The sequence below is a fragment of the Dipodomys spectabilis genome, unplaced genomic scaffold (genome assembly GCF_019054845.1).
Source record: "Dipodomys spectabilis isolate Male_0828 unplaced genomic scaffold, ASM1905484v1 ptg000059l, whole genome shotgun sequence".
Taxonomy (NCBI): domain Eukaryota; kingdom Metazoa; phylum Chordata; class Mammalia; order Rodentia; family Heteromyidae; genus Dipodomys; species Dipodomys spectabilis.
Window position 1 is genome coordinate 2,349,601 of NW_024870736.1, and position 19,426 is coordinate 2,369,026.

A 19,426-nucleotide genomic window follows, 5' to 3' on the forward strand; every position below is an offset into this window, starting at 1 on the left:
TTTATTGGTAGAAACAGCAAAGGACACCAGCACCCTTGAAGATGGCAGCTGGGGAGTCACACTAGTCCACCTGTCCTCACACTGGCAGACAAAGGTCTTTATTGTGGGCCCTTCACAGAGGCCCCACCTAGGTACCTTTGGGAATTTGAGCTGGAGCTGCATCTTTGGGTTTGCATCTTGGCTTGAGCCTGTGCCTTGGCTTTGGGCCAGGTAAGCCTGAGACCTGTGGCAATGTAGGCACAAATACACTTCCCAAGCTTTGGGTGGATAACAAGGGCAAGTTGTTGGAGTTTGCTGGTGGTGTGCTCTGGAATCTTGCATTTGTTATTAACTACTTAGGGCTTCACGAAGGCCTTGATGGCCTTGGCCTATGCACACTCAATGCCTTGGCATTGTTGCCTGTATCTTATTAAAGCTCTTCTTGTGCTTAGCAGAATGCTTGTTCCTTAAGAACTTGGGGTCTACTCACTTAAGAGATTCATGTCTTTGTGATCAAGGTTTCTTGATGCCATTTCTGTGCTATTTTGGGGACTGGTTGTGCATCATATAGTTCTTGGATTTGGCCATGTCTGAACTGTCACCCACAGAACCTGATGTACCTGGAAGTGTCTCCTTTTCTTAACCAAACAATAATTCCTATTGCCCTGGCTATGCTAAACTGTAAAGTTTAACAGCAGTAAGATTTTCTAAAAGTCACTGACTGGTGTAGGAGGGTGCTGGGCATCTGATTAGATCAAAGCAAGCTTCAGCTGTTTAGATGCTAGTGGTTTTGTTTTGGAAGCATAATTAATACCCTGGACACATGCTAGGATGAGCTGACCCCCAAGATCTCAAGGCAGTAGGACTTCAGTTATCTAGATAGATGTCTTATAAAAATTTCCATCCTCTCACTTGACACTTTATAATTGTAAGGGAGGATGGAGGACTTCCTACCTCTGATGCTCTGAGATCATAAGGACCTCAGGATGAGGCTCTAAAGAGCAGTGTTGCTGTCTACCAGAAGTCACTATGGCTGCAGCTTATAGAGCAACAGAGATGGGGTGGGTGGGAGGAAGCTATGCTGCTGAATATCTTGCATTGAGTTTTTGGGTAGATATCTGCCCAGGATATTTCTCCTGGGGCTGTTTGCCCTTGCCAGGCTCCAAGTATGGCAGAAGGGACACCACGGAAAGTAAGAAACATTAAAATCATCTGATGCATGAGAAGTCTTTTTCTTTGACTTGGTGCTTAGGAAAACATTTGCCCAGATGCCAGCACCCAACTGAGAGCCACATTCAACTTATTATGATCCAGGGCTGGGTATACAAACAGGGTGTCACCCTTGCTCTCCAACTAAAGATTGGGGAGCACATTTTTGGGATGGGGCCTATATAAAGTTTGGGCCAATCAGAAGCTGCTTCTCTTTGATAGAAACCATGCTAATTGATCTCAGTGTCCTAGAAAAATGCTAATACAGCTGGTCATTGTATTCAAACCTTTGATGGAAAGTGTTTGGTGTCTGGAAAGCCCTATCTGAGCATGGTATCTACCAAAGATGAAGTAGAAGAGACTTGGCTGAAAGGGTGGGAGGGTTTCTCTAATACCCCTGGGGCCAATAGATATTCAGTGCTCTAGTTTTATCTTGTCTTCACAAAAAGTAGTCCTTACTAAGAAATGGCATTCTTTGGACCATTCTAGTACATCTTGGATGGATACTCAAGAAGCCACAACTACAATACCACCTAAAGAACAGGTACATCTGGGGCTGGGAAGATGGCTCAGTGTAGAGCGCTTGCCTTGCATGCATGAGGCCCTGGGTTCGATTCCTCAGCACCACATAAGCAAAAAGAAGAAAGCCAGAAGTGGCGCTGTGGCTCAAATGGTAGAGCACTAGCCTTGAGCTGAAGAGCTGAGGGACAGCACCCAGGCCCAGAGTTCAGGCCCCACAACCAGACCCCCCCCCCAAAAAAAAAGAACAGGTACATGAAAAAGACACTTGGGGGCTGGGAAGATGGCAGTGGTAGAGTGCTTGCCTTGCATGCATGAGGCCCTGGGTTCAATTCCTTAGCACCTCATAAGCAGAAAAAGCTGGAAGTGGTGCTGTGGCTCAAGTGGTACAGTGCTAGCCTTGAGCTGAAGAGTTGAGGGATAGTGCCCAGACCCAGAGTTCAGGCGCCATGACTGACAAAAAAAAAAAAAAAAGGAAGAAAGAAAGAAAGAAAAAGACACTCGAAAAAGCAGAAGATGGGAGGTTTTGAAGAAAATGTTTCAGATGCTAGAAGGTGACCACAGGAAAGAGGCTCAAGAAGGGACGTGACAAAAGCATAAAGATGTCTTGGAAGGAAAATTGGAAGACTGCTTTGAAGAGCAGCTTTAAAATGACTCCATTAGATAATCAGAGAAAACAAAAAGTGGTCTTGGAATTAAGAAGAAACTAGCTCTGAAAAATCACATAACATTATTGAGATATTTGATCTGACTGAATAAAACTGTTAAGACACTCATTCCTGGGTATCATTAACTCTATTCAGTTTGCTCTTCTGGATATGGCACCATGTTCTCCTTAAACAACTGAGTCTCTTGGAGTGCCATTTACACAACGTGCACAGGTACAAAGTGTTAGTCCCCGAAGTACCAAGGGGGAGTACAATGGATGGGTTCTTCCTTCCAGATGCCCTTCAGCCGCTGGGCCCATGATGCCACCATCGATTTTCTTTCTTCTTCTGATGAAAACTCAGGAGCAAAACTGATCTGAGGGGCAAGGACTTTAAATCCACAGAAATGGAGTGTGCCATGCTAAAGAAAAGATAGAATTGATCAGAAACCATACCTTTTATTGGCTATTCAATTAAATGATCAAAAGGGAGAATGGGTATGGAGCAAACCTTCAAAAATTATAAACAAACTTTCCTGCTACGAGGTAACTGAAAATTTCCCTGTAACTATAAGATCAGGGCTTCATTATCCAGGGGAAGAACCTGGGTATGCTGGAATGTACTGATGAGATTTATCTGTTATCTTGCTACTGATTCCAACACTCAACATTACAGTTCTTTTTCAACATTACAGTGTTGACTGATCAGAAAATAATGACACATTCATACTGTGGACCATTCTAGGATGAGGTTATTCTAGTTATATGATACTGTGGAAGGCTGTTGATATTTTCTACATGAAAAAAAACAGAAGCAAGTATCTGTGATATATTATTTATATAAAAGAATAAAGAGAATGGACATTATGTATATAATACTATATGAGCCATAAGAAAATAAACTATTTAAAAGTGATCATTTCAGCTGGGTGCTGGTGGTTCTTGTTTATAATCCTAGCTACTCAGGAAGCTGAGATCAGAGGACTGCAGTTCAATGACATCCCAGGAAAGGATGTCAGACTCTTATTTCCAATTAAACAACAACAACAAAAAGGCTGAAAGTGGAGCTGTGGCTGAAGTGGTAGAGTGCTAGCTAGCCTGAGAAAAACAAAGTTCAGGAACAGTACCCAGGCCCTGAGTTCAAGCCCCAGGACCAAACCCCCTCCACCCCCCCCCCCCCCCGAGTAATTATTTCTGTGGAAGGGACTAAGGCAACTAATTTTATCTTTAGTTTTCATATTTTCTCCCTTTGCCTTCGTGTGTGTGTGTGTGTGTGTGTGTGTGTGTGTGTGTGTGTGTGTGTGTGTGTGTGTGTATGTGTGTGTATCTTTCTTTTCTTTTTGGCCAGTCCTGGGGCTTAAACTTAGGGCCTGGGTGTTGCCCCTGAGCTTTTTGATCAAATCTAGTGTTCTACTGCTTCTACAGCTCCATTTCTAGCTTTTTGGTGTTTAATTGGAGGTAAGAGTCTCATGGACTTTCCTTCCTGGGCTGGCTTTAAGCCACAATTCTCAGATCTCAGCCTCCTGAGTAGATAGGATTATAGGTATGAACCACTGATACCTGGCTTTTAATACATATTTTTGCAAACTAAAAGGTAATTTTCTTTTCTTTTTTGTACCAGTCCTGAGACTTGAACTCAGGACCTGGGTGCTGTCCCTGAGCTTTTTTGCTCAAGGTTAGCATTCTACCAACTGAGACACAGCTCTACTTCTGGCTCTTTTGGGTTGAATCATGACCCTCAGTCTCAGTCTCCTGAGTACTTAGGATTATGGGTGTGAGCCACCAGCACCTGGCTAAACGGTAAAAAAAATTAAAGGCAAGCAGGAATGTAGGCTTGGCTAATGTCACATAAAAGAGTTGGCCTGTAGAGAAGAAAGCTCACAGCTTATAATTATTTCCTTCAACAAAGCATCAGTAATTGGAATCAGAGTTCAAAAGGGACCATTTTTCCCCAGAAATACTACACTTGTTCTTCTGCATTACCATATCCTGGCCTACTCCATTAGGCAGAAGACTACATGCTATTTTTACATTGCTTTTTCCTTGTATGATACAGTTGTAGTACTGGAAATTAGCTTTAAAAAGCCAATTATATTTGGTAGAAGAAATCAGTAAACAGTCTGCGTGAAAAGAATATTAATTCAGAAACCAAAAGCCTTCAGAAATGAAAAAGAATTTTTAGAAGACATTGAAAATGATAAGATTTCCTTGAAAACAACAAAGACAAGGTATGAACTGAAAAATACATGTGTATTATCTGTATAAAGAAAATTATCACCAAGCACTAGTGACTTAAACCTGTAATCCTAGTAACTCAAGAGGTTGAGATTTGAGGATCAGGGATCAGATCCAGCTTGGGCAGAAAAGTGTGTGACACTTTTATCTCCAGTTAACCACCAAATGGCTGGAAGTAGAGTTGTGGCTCAAATTGTAGAGTGCCACCTTGAGTGAAAAAGCTAAGAAACAGTGCCCAGACTCTAAGTTCAAGCCCATGTACCAACAAAAGGAAAAAAGGGAGAATAAAAACCTGGAGGGAAGGAGAGGAGAGAGGAGGGAAGAAGGAGGGGAGGAGGGGAGAGAAGGGAAGGGAAGGAAAAGGAAGGGAAGGGAAGGAGAAGGGAGACCTTCAAGTTTTGAAGACAGTATAGCTAATTTGACCCCCATAGAAACATGGGCTGGGTATGTAACCTAGAATGCAAAGAAAGGGGCAATTCCTAGTGTGTGTGGTGGGATGGAATTCAGCACAAACTTTCCACTGAGGCACACTGACCCCTACAATGTCTACACTTTTTTGAGGGAAGCTATAAACTCTTAAATATGTATTCTCTTCCAGACACATCTTATAACTTCCAAGAAGAGCAGCTTTTTGATGCCCCATTGAAGTTTCTGGTTCTCCTTGAAGTCCATGCCCTGGACCCTGCTTCCCACAACCTTGCCTCCAGCTCTGCCCCAGCCAGCATGAACTCCCTCTACCTACTGCCTTCCTCAGGCAGATAGTCATTCCTCAGCCCTTCTGCATGTTCACACTGACAACCAGGGAGATAAGAAGTGGGAGGGCCTATGGCAGACATGGTAAGAGAGAAGCTTAGAATCCTGGGTACGAGGCACAAAGCCCGCATGAAGCCATTCAGAATATAGGGCCCTGGTGCCTCTTGTCCAGGCTTCACCAAGCACTGCATGTGCGTGCACAGCTCTGCACTTTCACTACTAGGCCTCACCCTCACTCACACACACACCATATAGAACCACTGCAGAGCCATTTCCCTTCCCACAAAGCAGGCAGAAGGCCAGCCAGATTTGGCTTAGATCTGGGCCAAATACTACCAAAGGCTACAATTATGTGTTTTCTCATTAGCTAGCCTTTGTAGTACTGTCAAGGGAAAAAAATCAAGAGAGGAAGTATCAACATTCCCTGATGCAGATGGAGTCAGAATGGTGTAGGGGGTAGGTTTATATCACATCTCACTTTATGTGGGAAGTTGGGGAGGGGAGGGGTTGCAGTAGCTCATGGTCTGTTTACCTGGAGTGGCCACAGGAAGTACCGAAAATCTCCACTGACCCCAGCTTTTGTGTACATCTCGGCTGTACTTCCGGTAGTTAAGGAAAGGAGGGCTAGTTTATCCTGCAGAGGAGAGATCAAATGTGTTTGTATGGATGCCAGAGACCATCAGTGCTGCTAGGACACAAGCACAAAGGTTTCTTACGGCCAGGAGGAACTGAAGATCAGCCTCTTCCAGAGTGTAAAGATATAACCCTCCTACGCCCCACAGGTGATGACTGTATTCCACCAGGAGGAAGGCATGGACCAACTCTTTATCTTAATGGAAATTTCTTTTAGTAAGTGCACTCACTACCAGGTCCTGTACATTCCTCCCTGGCAACCTAGGTGCTTTGTTGTCTTGTTGATTCACCACACAGTTATGCAGAGCTCAGACAGGTAAACTCATGCAAGACAAGGCTTCTATGGGGTCAGGGTTGACACCATGTGGTCTATATCAGCATCACCTCCCCACAACACCCAGCTCCATCCCTCCTTTGCTATGTGTGTGATTAGGATGGATGCATTTGAGTCCATGAGACAAAAAGTTCCAAGAGTTCAGGAACAATGCTTTTTCTCATCTGTAAACAGCAGAGAATACTGCACACCTAGTCACCACTCAGTCTCTAGCAGTCCTTATTCCCGGAGCACATACCTTGAGGAAACCGGAATCATAGAATCCTGGGATGTCGAAGGCAAATCCCTGGCACAGCACCCTGTCCATCCAGCCCTTCAGTATAGCAGGCACACTGAACCAGTACAGCGGGAACTGTACAGTGGGTACACCAAGTACAAAGAAATGTGGTTTGTCTCGGGCTTTATGTTTTAATATTTTGTGAGTCAGAATGATCCCATTGTCCTCTGAAGTGGCCACAGAGTAGGTGGGGCATAGTGTGGTGACATGGAGAGGAGCTGACAGGAGTCTGGTTGCTGTTCCCCCACTGAGAACCCCTGATGCTGGTCCCCAGACAAGCAGGAAGGAGGTGAAAAGTGGACAGTGGTTTGGGGACAGTAGTCCTTATGATAACAGCCAGTCAAGAAGTGTGTGGAAAATCCTTCATTCCTAGGGGTTTTGTGGAATAATGGCTACAAGGTAAGTGTTCTAACTGGTGTTGTTGCAAATAAGTATTCACATATACCAAAAAGAAGAAAAAAACACATTGATACCATTTCTAGGAGTGGAGAGTACAATATATAGAGTTTGTAAGGTGAACCTGATGTATTAGAGGGGAACAGACCTGAAATATCACTAGATCAGCTTCTTGCACCTTTTTCTGCTCCTCTACGATGTCGCTGGCCAGAGACCTCTTTTTGAAGGCTTCATAAGCTTCTGCCCCATAATTGAAGAGCTCAGGATTAGAGAGGGTACCTGGTAGAGGAAGAGGCCAGATGGTTCACTAGCAGGTGAGTATCCACAGCCCATCCCGACCATCCCCCCACCCCTAGCCACTGGCTGAGGGTTCCAGGAATCTTCACAGTAAGTCAAAGACATCTGCTGCAACCTGACCAAGAGTCCAGTCCTGGGGCCAGGCAAAGAAGAGAAAAAAGCCCAGGAGAGTAAATGATGGAGTGCTTCCTGCCTGCCAGCTGCTATGTTCCACACATCATCACCCCTCCTGTCTTTATGGTGACCTATGACATAACCATAATTCCCAGTCTATCAGAGAGGAAACAGACCTATGAGAAGCTAGAGGACTCACTCAATGCTATGGTGGGTCTAAAGTGACAGAGGTGGGCAGGTCTGGGGACCAGGTGTGGTCTACTGTATAGCGCCCAATGAAGAAAGGTGTGTGCAAACTCAAGGCCACTTTGAAAAGGGCTTCAGTGAAAATGGGGTAGCAGTACCTTCAGTACATTCAGAAGAAAATATCCAAGTGTTTTTTTGTGTCTTTTAATCTACGTGTATTTGATTATACTTTACAGGGACCCTAAGAGGGAAACTACTGCTACAAGAAGCCATGTGCCTCAGGAAGGTGACTCATATTATATAACAGCCTAAACCTACTAAAATTTTAAAATAATTTTGCCTTTAATTTGTATTCATGAATTCACTTAAAACCTTTGTTTCTCCTTATCACATTGTTCTCTGTTTTTCTAGTCTTTGAACTGTTATTTACTAAGGAAAATTAGTGATAGGTCTTAGAGCATACTGAGCAAGTGCCTTACTATGTAGGATGTAGAAAATTACATCCCCAATGCAAGTTGGTTTATTTAAAAATCAGGAAGGCAGGGGTTGGAGACATGGCTCAGTTGGTAGAGCACCAGCCAATGAACAAAGCATCAGGTACCAACTTTGTGTCCTGGTCTCCCAACAAAAGGAGAAGAAGAAGGGGAAGAAGGAGGAGAAGAAGGAAGAGAAAGAGAAGAAGGAGGAGGAAGAAGAAGAGGAAGAGGAAGTAGAGGAAAAAGAGGAAGAGGGAAAAGAAGAGGAAGAGGAAGAAGTGGAAGAGGAAGAGGAAGAAGTGGAAGAGGAAAAAGAGGAGGAGGTAGAGGAGGAGAAGGAGGAGGAAGGCAAAAAAGAAAAGAATGAGCATTAAAGACTGTTGTGGAGATCTAGTTACCATCACTATAAACAGAAAGAAAGTAGAAGGGGTTAAATCTTAGAGAAAAGAAGGTAAAATTGTTATTTGCAGATGACTTGTCTGCAGGTTTGGAAAGTCCCAGAGTGCAGTACTGCAAACAGTAAGAAAACTAGTGGTGACTAGACAGATGGACCACATACACAGAGTCACCCACTTCACAGAAGCATCTGACATAAATAAAGGGAACACTTAAATAAACCTGAGGATTGTAGAAGACAGGAGCAAGTGAAATGCCAGACCATCCTCTTGGAGAGAAAGAACCACCATGGTCAAAAGTAGTCTTCCAAAGTACACAAAAAAATCAATAGGACCTCAACTAAAATAACATCAGGCTTGCTTCTTGTTTAATCTGGAAAGCTGATTCAAAAGATTTTATGGGGAAGTAAAATTTTAAAAAAGCTAGAAAATAAGAGAAACAAGAGTGATCGAGTGCTATCTAATATTTAATTCTATTTTTACTAAAGATAATTAAAACATATATAAGGGAAACAGCCAGATTAGGAAAAGGAAGAGTAGACTCAGGCTCAATAGACTCAGTAGTGATTTAGATCACCATGAAGTTGGCATTCTGGACAGGGACAAACAGCTCGAACATACAACTGTAGGTAATGGGACAACTAGGAAAGTATGTGGAAAAAGTTGCCCAAATGGATCAAAGACCTCGGAGTCAAAGCAGACACCCTGAAAACTACAGGAAGGAATAGGAGAAAACCTAGGTCTCCTTGGCACAAGCAGAAATTTTCTTAATAGAGACTCAGAAACACACAAATCAAAGAAAGGTTGGACAAATGGGATTGCATGAAGCTACAGAGCTTCTGCATGGCAAAGGACATAGCTAGCAACATCAATAGAAAGACCACGGATTGGGAGAAGATCTTCCCTAGCCATACAACAGATAAGGGTCTCATATCTAAAATATACTTGGAACTTAAAAAATTACATCCCCCATCAACAAATCCTCAAAGAAACAACTGCCCCACAAATAAGTGGGCTAAAGACTTAAGAGAAACTTCTTTGAAGAGGAAATAAGAATGGCCAATAGACATATGAAGATATGCTCAATCTCTCTAGCCATAAAAGAAATGCAAATCAAAACAACATTGAAATTCCACCTCACCCAGTTAGAATGGCTATAATCAAGAACTCTGTATCTTTTTTTTTTTTTTTTTGTCGGTTGTGGGGCTTGAACTCTGGGCCTGGGCGCTGTCCCTCAGCTCTTCAGCTCAAGGCGAGCGCTCTACCACTTGAGCTACAGCGCCACTTCCTAATCAAGAACTCTAATAACAACAGATGCTGGAGGGGATGTGGCCAGAAGGGAACTCTACTACATTGTTGGTGGGAGTGTAAACTTGGTCAACCACTTTGGAAAGTAGTATGGAAGTTCCTCAAAAGGTGCCACATAGAGCTCCCCTATGACACAGCAATCCCACTTTTGAGCATTTACCCAAATGATCACAAACAAGACCATATTAAAGCTACCAGCACAACTATGCGTATGGCAGCATTATTTACCAAAGCTACGATATGGAACCAACCCACATGCCCCCTCAGTAGATGACTGGATCAAGAAAATGTGATATCTATCTATCTATCTATCTATCTATCTATCTATCTATCTATCTATCTATCTATCTATATAATGGAATTCTATGCCTCCATCAAAAAGAATGATCACCCCATTTGTTAGAAAATGGAAAAACTTGGAAAAAATTACATTAAGTGAAGTAAGCCAGGCCCAAAGAAACATAGGTCCCATGGTTTTCCTTATTTGCAATAACTAGTATATGTCTAGGACAAGCAGAAAAAGTCAAAAGCTATGCACATATAACCAGATACGATGATGTTAAATGAAATGAACCCCAAGATAGGGACACAAGTGGTTTTTTCTTTCTTGCTACTGTTTCTAACGTATTTATAATGTACCATGTGATTTTTTTGTTTCTTTGTATGTTCCTCCCCAATGGTATAACACCTATTTTCACTGTATTTCATGTCGGTGCCCTGCATCTAATTTGGGGAGAGTAAGGGAAAAAACAAAATGCTTAAATAGGGATACAGGTTGACCCATTGTAACAATGAGATGTATAAGACACTATGTTCAAAAAAGAACTTTACAATTTGGGGGGTGGGGGAAGTATAGTTGTGGAGGTGGGAGGGAAGGGATGGTAGGGGAAAAACAGAGGAGGAGGTAACAATGCTTGATAGGAAATGTACTCATTACCTTGCTCATGTAACTGTAACCCCTCTGTACAGTATTTTTACAATAAAAATGTATTTTAAAAAGTTGGACCCACAGCTTACATCATGCACCAAAATAAATTCACAACAGATAAAACATTTAAAGTGCTGAACTTGTCAAATGCTATGAGAAACTACAAAACTTTTTATAAATAATCTTAGAGGAGTTCATAGTACATAAAATCTAGGTTTCAAAGCAAGGAAAAAGTAATTTTAAAAACCCAAATAAGTAACAAAATGAAGTAACAAAAAGGAAGTAAAATCCTTCAGGGAAAAAGAAACCATGATAAACAAAATTGAAATAAAATTTAAACTTTGGTAAAAGCTATTTGCAATTCATATTCCAAAATAATAGGCTAATACTTAACATATAAAGAGCTCTTTAAAATTAGTAATAAAAATACAAACTAAGAAAAAAATATACAAGGGATATGAACAGATAATTCACAAGAAAGAAGATATTTAATATTGTCTAAAATATTAATGTTGTAGAAAATACTTAATATAAATAAATGGAATATAAAGTATTAAGATATTAGCCAAGCACTGGATGCTCATATAATCCTAACTACTCAGGAGGCTGAGATCTGAGGATCATGATTCAAAGCTAGTCCAAACATGAAAGTCCAGACGCCTTTTATCTCCAAAGCTAGAAGTGGAGCTGTAATTCAAGTGGTGGATATTCAGCCATGAGTGAAAGAGCTAAGGGACCGTGGCCACGTCCTAAGTTTAAGCCCCAATACTGGTACAAAAATAATAAGATACAGTGAAAGCAAGGCAAAATTAGAACTATATCTGAAGGCAATTTTTCACACACTTGACTTGCAATTATCAAAAACTTGGTAACACAGTTGGTGAAAAAGGAAATGAGCACATGTGCAAACATTGGTGATGTGAATGCCAACTGGTTCAGGATCTATGGGAAGTAAAAATGTGATTTCTAGCTGGGCACTGGTGGCTCAAGCCTGTAATCCTAGCTACTCCAGAGGTTGAGATCTGAGGACTCAAAGGCAGCCCAGGCAGGAAAGTCCATGAGACTTACCTCCAATTAACCACTAGAATACTGGGTGTAGAGCTATGGCTCAAGTGAGAATGTTATCCTTGGGCAAAAGACTCAGGGACAGCACCTAGACCCTGAGTTCAAGCCCCATGACTGACAAAAAAAAAAGTGATTCCCTTGGACTATCAATTCCACTTTCAGATACTCGGGTACATAGAAAACAAACACAGCCGACTCCATTACAGCATTACTTATAATAGCATTGCTTATAGCAAAGGATCAAAACAACCTAAAATTCCCTTCATTAGAGGACTACTTCATAGAATAGAATGCTTTGTAAATAGAAAAGGCAATGTGCAAAAGGCAACAATATAATATAGTACTGATTTTGTAAAATGCAGAGGGAAATGGAAAATATCCTTGTCATGGTTGGATTTTGTAATGTCCCCTACAGACTTACTATTGAAGGCTTGGTCCCCAGCCAGTGGTGCTATTTCAGGAAGTTCTGACAACTTTAACAACTTTAACTTTGGGCTTGGCTGGAGGAAGTAGGACACTGGGGATATATCCATGGGGGTTGTGTCTGGTTGCACTCTCTGCCCCTCTTTTCTCTGTGTCCTTGCTGCCATGATATGACCTACTTTGCTCGATCACGCCTTCCTCACCATAATGGACTGAAACCATGAGCCCAAATAAATATTTCCTTTCTAAAAGTTGCTTATGCCAGGTGTTTTGTCACAGTGCTAAGAAAGCTGACTAACACTATCATAGCCCAGATATCACTAAAGGAAATGGAGAAAACTGAAACTTTAGGAACAGAGAAATTGGGCGGCTAGAGGCAGGTATGGGAAAGAATCTGGCACAGTGATCTCTTGGCCTGAGACTCATATACCATAAGCAACAATTAGAATTCAAAAAAAATTAAATTATAAAACAAAGAAGAGGATTTTAATGCAGCATTTATACCATGACTCACCAGTGATATCTTTCCTTGTGGCTCTTGGTTCAAAGTTCATGGCATACAAATCAGACACGGTGACCATGCAGCCCTGCTTGCTCAGTTCTTCCACGGCTACTTTCTTCAGGGATCCATTGAAGGATCTGGGTTCTTGGTGTGCATAGATGATGAGCACCTTCTTACCTACATCAGGGGAAGAAAAGTTTCCAACTAAAGAGCCAGTCCTTTTGGTCAAAAATCAGTGTAGGACAGGTGTGGTGGCATAACCTCTCAGAAGGTAGAGATGAGAAGATTGTAGTCTGAAGCCAGCACTGGGCAAAAGCATGAGATTCTACCTGAAGAATAAACTAATGCATACAAAGAATGGAGGCATGACTCAAATAGTAGAGTGTTAGCAAGTACAAGTCCCTGAGTTCAAACCTCAGTGCCACCAAAAAGAACCCCAAACTAGAGATTGAAATAAAATTAAATTTTTAGATTCATCATTACAGTGGAAGCTAAGGAAATGCCAAACTTTTCAATAGGGATAGTTTAAAAATAATGAATGTTGTTTCATCCAGTGATATCATAGCTCATACTTAGGACAAGAAGAATTTTAGACTTAAGGCTTTTTTCTTTCAGATTTTAGAATATTTGCATAGATTTGAGGGAAAATCATCCCTAATCTGAATCAGAAATACTCCAGAATCCAAACTTAGATTCTTATAGTTTTTGGAGTCATGTGCTGAAATAAATTTTTTTTATTTTTGGGATTAATGACGCTCAACCTATACACATAAATACACAGGGCCAAATAATGTTTCCTCAAAGGGAAAGAATTTCACAATAATATCCTCAAAAGCCTGTTCTGCTAGGCACCTAGCTACTCAGGAGGCCAAGATATGAGTCAGCATGGACAAGAAAGTTCATGATTAACTCCAATTAACCACCAAAATCCAGAAGTCAGCTATCCTCACGTGATACAACACCAGCCTTGAGCAAAAAAATTAAGGTACAGTACCCAGCCCTGTGTATAGCTCCAGAACAAGCATACTCCCCACACAGTTTGCTATTTTAATTTGGATGGCCTCTATGAGAAGTTTTAGTCTGTTCCCTAGCAACAAAATTTAGACTACTAGAATTAAATCTTTTACACCAACCCTCTCTTGGCAGGCATCCTTCTAACACATTCTATTCTATTTCCAACTGCTCCAGGTCCATGGAAACCTGACCCTCCCAGAAAAAAAGAATCTGACCCACTGGTCCCTGTGAGATGCACTGGCAGTATCATGAGCACCAGTGACCTCTGATGCAGTCTTCCTCATTCAGAACAGCCTGTGGAATCATGGACTAAATTCTGTAAGTAAGAAGTTTGGTGATTTGTACTGATAATATCTAAGACTGAAATGTTAAACTCTAAATTTAAATGTTTCAGTCTAGAGGAGAAAATGCACTTGTTAGCTGGCAGCAAACAATTTCAGAGCAGTCAGCTGAATGTAAAGATTGAGTTATTTAATTTTATTTTACTTCCTCAGACTCCAGTGTTAGGTGGGAGTAGAGGACCTTTTGGTCTGCCAAGGGCCATTTGAATATCTGTAACCTCATTCATGGGCCACACAAATTGATCAGTCTAGGCAGACATCCATGAATAACTCACCAGAAGCATACAAGAAGCATATCTGCCCTGTCATATACCAGATGATTTCGAGAGCCTTTCTAGATATTGCCCATCCCTGTAAGAGTTCTATCTTGGGGCTTAACAGGAGAATGGGTAAAAATTAAATACATACATGTATATTTCTCAACTGAGTGCTATGTTACAGCCAGGGGACATTTGTCTAGAGGTCACAATTGGCACAGAGGTTGGTGATGGTGTTGCTACTGGCATCTAGTGGGTAAAGGTCAGGGACACTGCCAACTGCTAAACACCCTATATGACACAAGATGAACCCCTCCTCCCCTGCAACAGAAGATTATCTGGTGCCAAGGGTATAAAACCCAAATCTACACTATAACTTATAATGTAAGGAGAATCTATATATTCTAAAATGAAAGTATTTCCATGTTACATTATCAAGTAAAACAGAAAATAGCTTGCAAAACTATATATGTGTATATGCCTGTGATATACAGACACAAAAGCAAAGATGGAGCTGTGCATGTAGCTCAGTGCAAGAATACTTATGAGGCCTGGGTTCCATCCTAGCACCCAAAAGAAAGGAAGGATGGGATTTTCTGCTCAACAGTTTTGTTCTTGTTGTTGTTCCCCCGGTGCTGGAGACCAAACTCAGGCCTCACACATGTAGGCCTTGCGCCACACTCACACTCCTTTTGCCTTTTATTTTGTTTATGAGTCTTGATAACTTTCCCTGGGGTTGGCCTCCAACTTTCAATCCTTCTACCTCTCCTCTTGAGTAGCTGGGCTTACACGCATGCACCTCTACTCCCATCTCAACAGCTATTTTTGGAAGAGCCACTAAATCTCAAGGATGATTCAGGGACAGGCAGCAGGGTAAAGACAGTGTGGGGGTAGGCTCCACTTGTAAGGAACTTAGCACATTCTGGAGGAGGTCAAAGGAAAACAAAAGATAATTCCATATAGTGGTCCATGTCATTCATCAAATGTGTTTCATACACTCCTTTTTTGGATTTTTGTAATAACAAAGAATGGATTCAATTTGATTAAAAGTCTGATTTCCCCATTTGGAGTCATCACCTGCCATGTTGGAAAAAGATGGAGCCTCTCTCTGATTCGGTGTAGTGGCTGGGCTTTCAGGTACAGTCACTCTCCTCCTACAGCAACCTACAGAAGAAACCTAGGGGACAGAAACAGAGGTCAGGATGTTATATCTAGTACAGGCCTCAGCTGTTGCTTCTCAAAGAACATGCAAACATATCAAACAAAACAGTTACACAAGGGGTGCAAGGTATCCTCTAGAGATTTGGGCCTTTGGGAACCAACCATGTACCATGTTAAAATCAGTATTACTTGACTTTTTTTTTTCTAGGAGAACCTTCTGTGAAGCCAGCCACATTTGAGAAATGAGCAGTAGACAAGAGCAGGAGTTGTACCTCCTCAGCCTTCCTGCTGCCCCCAGGCTTCCCCTTTAGCTAATAAATGAGACTGAAGAGATGAAAGGGAGGGGTGCTAACAGGCCACCAAACACTGCTGGGCACCTGAACTTCCTAATTACTGCTGGGAAAGCCATGGAGTGGTATTGAGATCACTAGGCCTTTTTGCTTTATGTGCAAATGGGCGAGTTAGTTTAGATCTGGTTTCTGGCCAAAGTCTGAAAAGACTTTGGAGCCTGGGCCAGTGGAGACTTCCATGTCAGAAGGCCTTGGTCCAGATTCCAGCACTCTTTGTCACTGTTGAAACCTGCAGCAAGTCCCTCCACTTCTCTTTGCTTCAACTTTCCCATCAACAAAGTCACTGGATGGGCCCAGTAGACAAAGGAAGATGTCTAGCTATAGTGGCTGTATATGTGCCTGGGGGAGAACTCAGTGGTATAGCATGTGCTTAGCATTGCAATGTGGCCCTGGGTTCATTCCCTCCCTACAAAGGATTTTGGGGAAATATTAGTTCTCTATAAAATACCTTTGCCATTAATGGAGTTCTTTCTGGGAAACAAGGTACCTCAAACAAACTCATTCCCAATGCTAGGGGAGGGGTAGAGCTCAAGTAATGAAGCTCAACAGTAATAAAAAACCAAGGTCAACTCAAAATGGGCAAAAATCTGGACAGATTTTTCTCCAAAGAAGATACACAAATGACAAAGAAGCACATGAAAAGATACTTAATAAAAGCAATTATCTGGGAAACTCAAACCCAAACCAAATAAGCTAGCACTTCAAAGCTATTCCAGTGGTAGCTACTACCACTTAGCCAGGAAATTGTAAGTGCTGGTGGGAGAGGAGAGACTGGAACCCTTATCATTGTTCTGGGGAGGGGTGTGTAAAATGATGTAATCACTACAGAAAACAGCATAGTCCCAAGGCTCCTCCAAAAACTGTAAAGGACTAGAGGTGTGACTCAAGAGGTAGAGCACCGAAGAGTATACAAAAGGCCTAAAAATTTAAATGAAAGCATGTGATCCTTATCAAGATGCCTCCAGGCCTCACTTTGGGAATATTGGGATGAGTATTCTTTAAGTCTGCAGTAGGGTCAAGAACCTTTCTAAAGATAAATAGGGCCACACCTCTCTCTTGCTTAAGAGGCTCAGAGTTCAAACCCTAGTACCACCAAAAAAGGACAATAAAATTAAAAGCTAAGTAATTATGGAATCTCATAATTCCATTTCTTGTTATACACCCAAACAAATTGAAAATAGGGTCTGAAAGAACCACTCATCTGCCCATGTCCCTAAAAGCATTATTAGCAATAGCCAGGAAGTAGAAGGCTCCTTGTGGCTGGGTAGTGCACCAGGTGCTCAGGCTTTAGAGATGAGAAAAACTGTACTGAAGAGGGGTTTCTACTCTTTGGGAGAGAGAAAGATAATAAACAGGCAGCAAAGAAAACAGAGAGTGATAAATACTAATGACAGTGGTGACAGTGAAACATGATGATCACAAAAGATATGTTAGCAGCTAAACAGCAGAATCATTTTAGAAAGGAGGCTCAAGAAGAGGTCCCTGAATCAGCATGGAAAGTGAATAGAGATATGGATCCAGCCATGTAAAAACCTGGGGAAACAGGTCCAGAGAGATAAGCAAGTAAGGCTGGATACCGGTGGCGCATGTCTGTAGCAACTCAGGTGGCTGAAATCTGAGGATTGTGGTTCCAAGCCAGCCTGAGTAGGAAAGTCCATGAGACTCTTACCTTCAGTTAATCTCCCAAAAGCCAGAAGTAGAACTATGGCCCAAGTGGCAGAGTGTTAGCCTTGGAGTATGTGGGGAGTAGCCAAGGGAGAGGATATATCTCTGAGTTTAAGAAAAGTAAGGACTGAAGTCAAGTGCCAGTGGCACCTACAGGTGCCACTCCTAGCTACTCAGGAGGCTGAGATCTAAGGATCTCAGTTCAAAGCCAGCTAGGGCAGGAAAGGCTGTGAGACTCTTATTTCCTATAAACCACTCAGAAAACCTGAAGTGACGCAGTGTGTTAAGTGGTAGAGTGGTAGCCTTGAGCCAAAGAGCTGAGGAACAGCATTCAAGCCCCATGGCTGAGCCCCCCCCCCCCCCAAAAAAAAGGTAAAGACTGAGTTGGGAAATGACTTGGAAGTTTGCACAACAGCAAGGAAGCCTACATGGGGAGAGTGTGGCTGAAAAATAAGAGCTGGGGGTGAGATATGTGTGCAGAGAACGGTGTGGAGTTAGATTAAGCAGACTTCATAGTGTAAGGGTGAAGCTATTACACTAAGCCTGACAGATAGCAATGGAAGCCTCAGAAATATGTGGACCCATTTATCTTTATCCTCACGGCAGACCTAGGGAATACTTATCCTGAGATTCCCAAAGTGAGGGCCCAGAAATATGCTGGTGTGGATCAAATGCTTTCATTTGAATGTACTGAGGCCATGCGAGAAATTCTGCAGCACCTCAGGCCTCACTATTGTCTCCCTTAGTCCGGTTTACACAGTTACACTTGATGGCCACTGGAAGTATTAGAGTTGGTGACTCTGCATCTTACCCAAGTCTAGATAACAAGACACAGAAGCCCCAGAAGTCAGGGACTGGTTCAAAATAATAGAATATCTCCAAGACAGGCTCTTCACCCTCAGGTACATTCCATCCACAGGTTTTTTTGTTTGTTTGTTTGTTTCCCCATGCACCTACCCAGAGCTATAGGAAAAAACTGGCCAAGTGTGGCTATTAGACAATATACTGCATCAGCTGTGCTCTGAATTTTAGACATATGTGCAATTTCATCTTCATTGGCATCTGCCTCTGCTTCATGATGCTGCCACACTATGCCTCTTTCCACAAGGTCAGGCCTCAGGCAGGAATTGCTAACATTTCTGTCTATAGACTTTCGTTGTGTAGTTGCACCATTGTTTGTCTGCCCTTTTGTATCTATTTTCCTACTTCTGGACACTTAGGTCCCTCCTCTTGCTCTTCCCCCGCCCCCGCCCCCTACTATACACAGCTCCACTAGAAGCCTGTATGACTTAAATATGCTCATCTCCCTTCCATTTGGCTGAGTTTTTCGGAGATTAAAGGTTACAGATCTTGCATTTTCAGATAAATTAAGTTAAACGAGCTGACACCTCCCTTCCCCCTCCCCTTCAACTGCCCCAGTCTTTGAAGGAAGAGCCAAATAGCGGTAAAGGTAATCTGGCGCTCTTCTCTGTAAGTATGCAGTTAATACCAGATCCTTCTTCACAGGGTTGGGTGAAGATTCAATGAGACCGTTCATGATGAGCCCTGGCTGGGCCTAGCATGGGATAGCGCTCGGGGAGTCTGTTTTAAACAGCCCAAGGTCGGAGATACGAGGAGCCCCCGGCACACCCGTCCACTCGGGCTGGCAAGTTTCTTTCTCAATCTTTTCCGCTTTACAATTCCTCCCACCCCCCAGGTGCCCAGCCGGCGGGACACTCACCCTCCGACAGAGCGGGCCCTCGGAGGCACCGGACCCTAGCGCACCTGCGCTTGGAGGAGGAGCTCGGTCCGCGACCCCGCGCGGCCCGTGGCGTACTCCCAGACCTCCACTGGGCGGTTCTGCGGCTGCGCTCCCAGGATGGGACCCCGGCCGCCCTTGCCACGCCCATCGCCACTCCCACCAGTCAAGCCCCGCCCCAGCCCGGCCTGGAGACCCGCCCCGCCCCGTCCGCAGCCGGGATGC

The 19,426-nt window shown here is 42.8% G+C and overlaps 1 protein-coding gene across 1 annotated transcript; it reads right to left on the minus strand.

The window, feature by feature from the left end:
• Positions 1–2,418: 2,418 nt before the first annotated feature.
• Nqo2 (N-ribosyldihydronicotinamide:quinone reductase 2) lies at positions 2,419–19,289 on the minus strand. The gene is made up of 7 exons (XM_042680360.1): positions 19,184–19,289; positions 15,365–15,464; positions 12,688–12,852; positions 7,130–7,260; positions 6,547–6,660; positions 5,874–5,975; positions 2,419–2,775 (listed from the first exon to the last, which is right to left on the minus strand). The coding sequence occupies exons 2-7, from the start codon at positions 15,369–15,371 to the stop codon at positions 2,599–2,601; spliced, it is 696 nt and encodes a 231-aa protein (XP_042536294.1). The 5' UTR covers positions 15,372–15,464; positions 19,184–19,289; the 3' UTR covers positions 2,419–2,598.
• Positions 19,290–19,426: the final 137 nt, after the last annotated feature.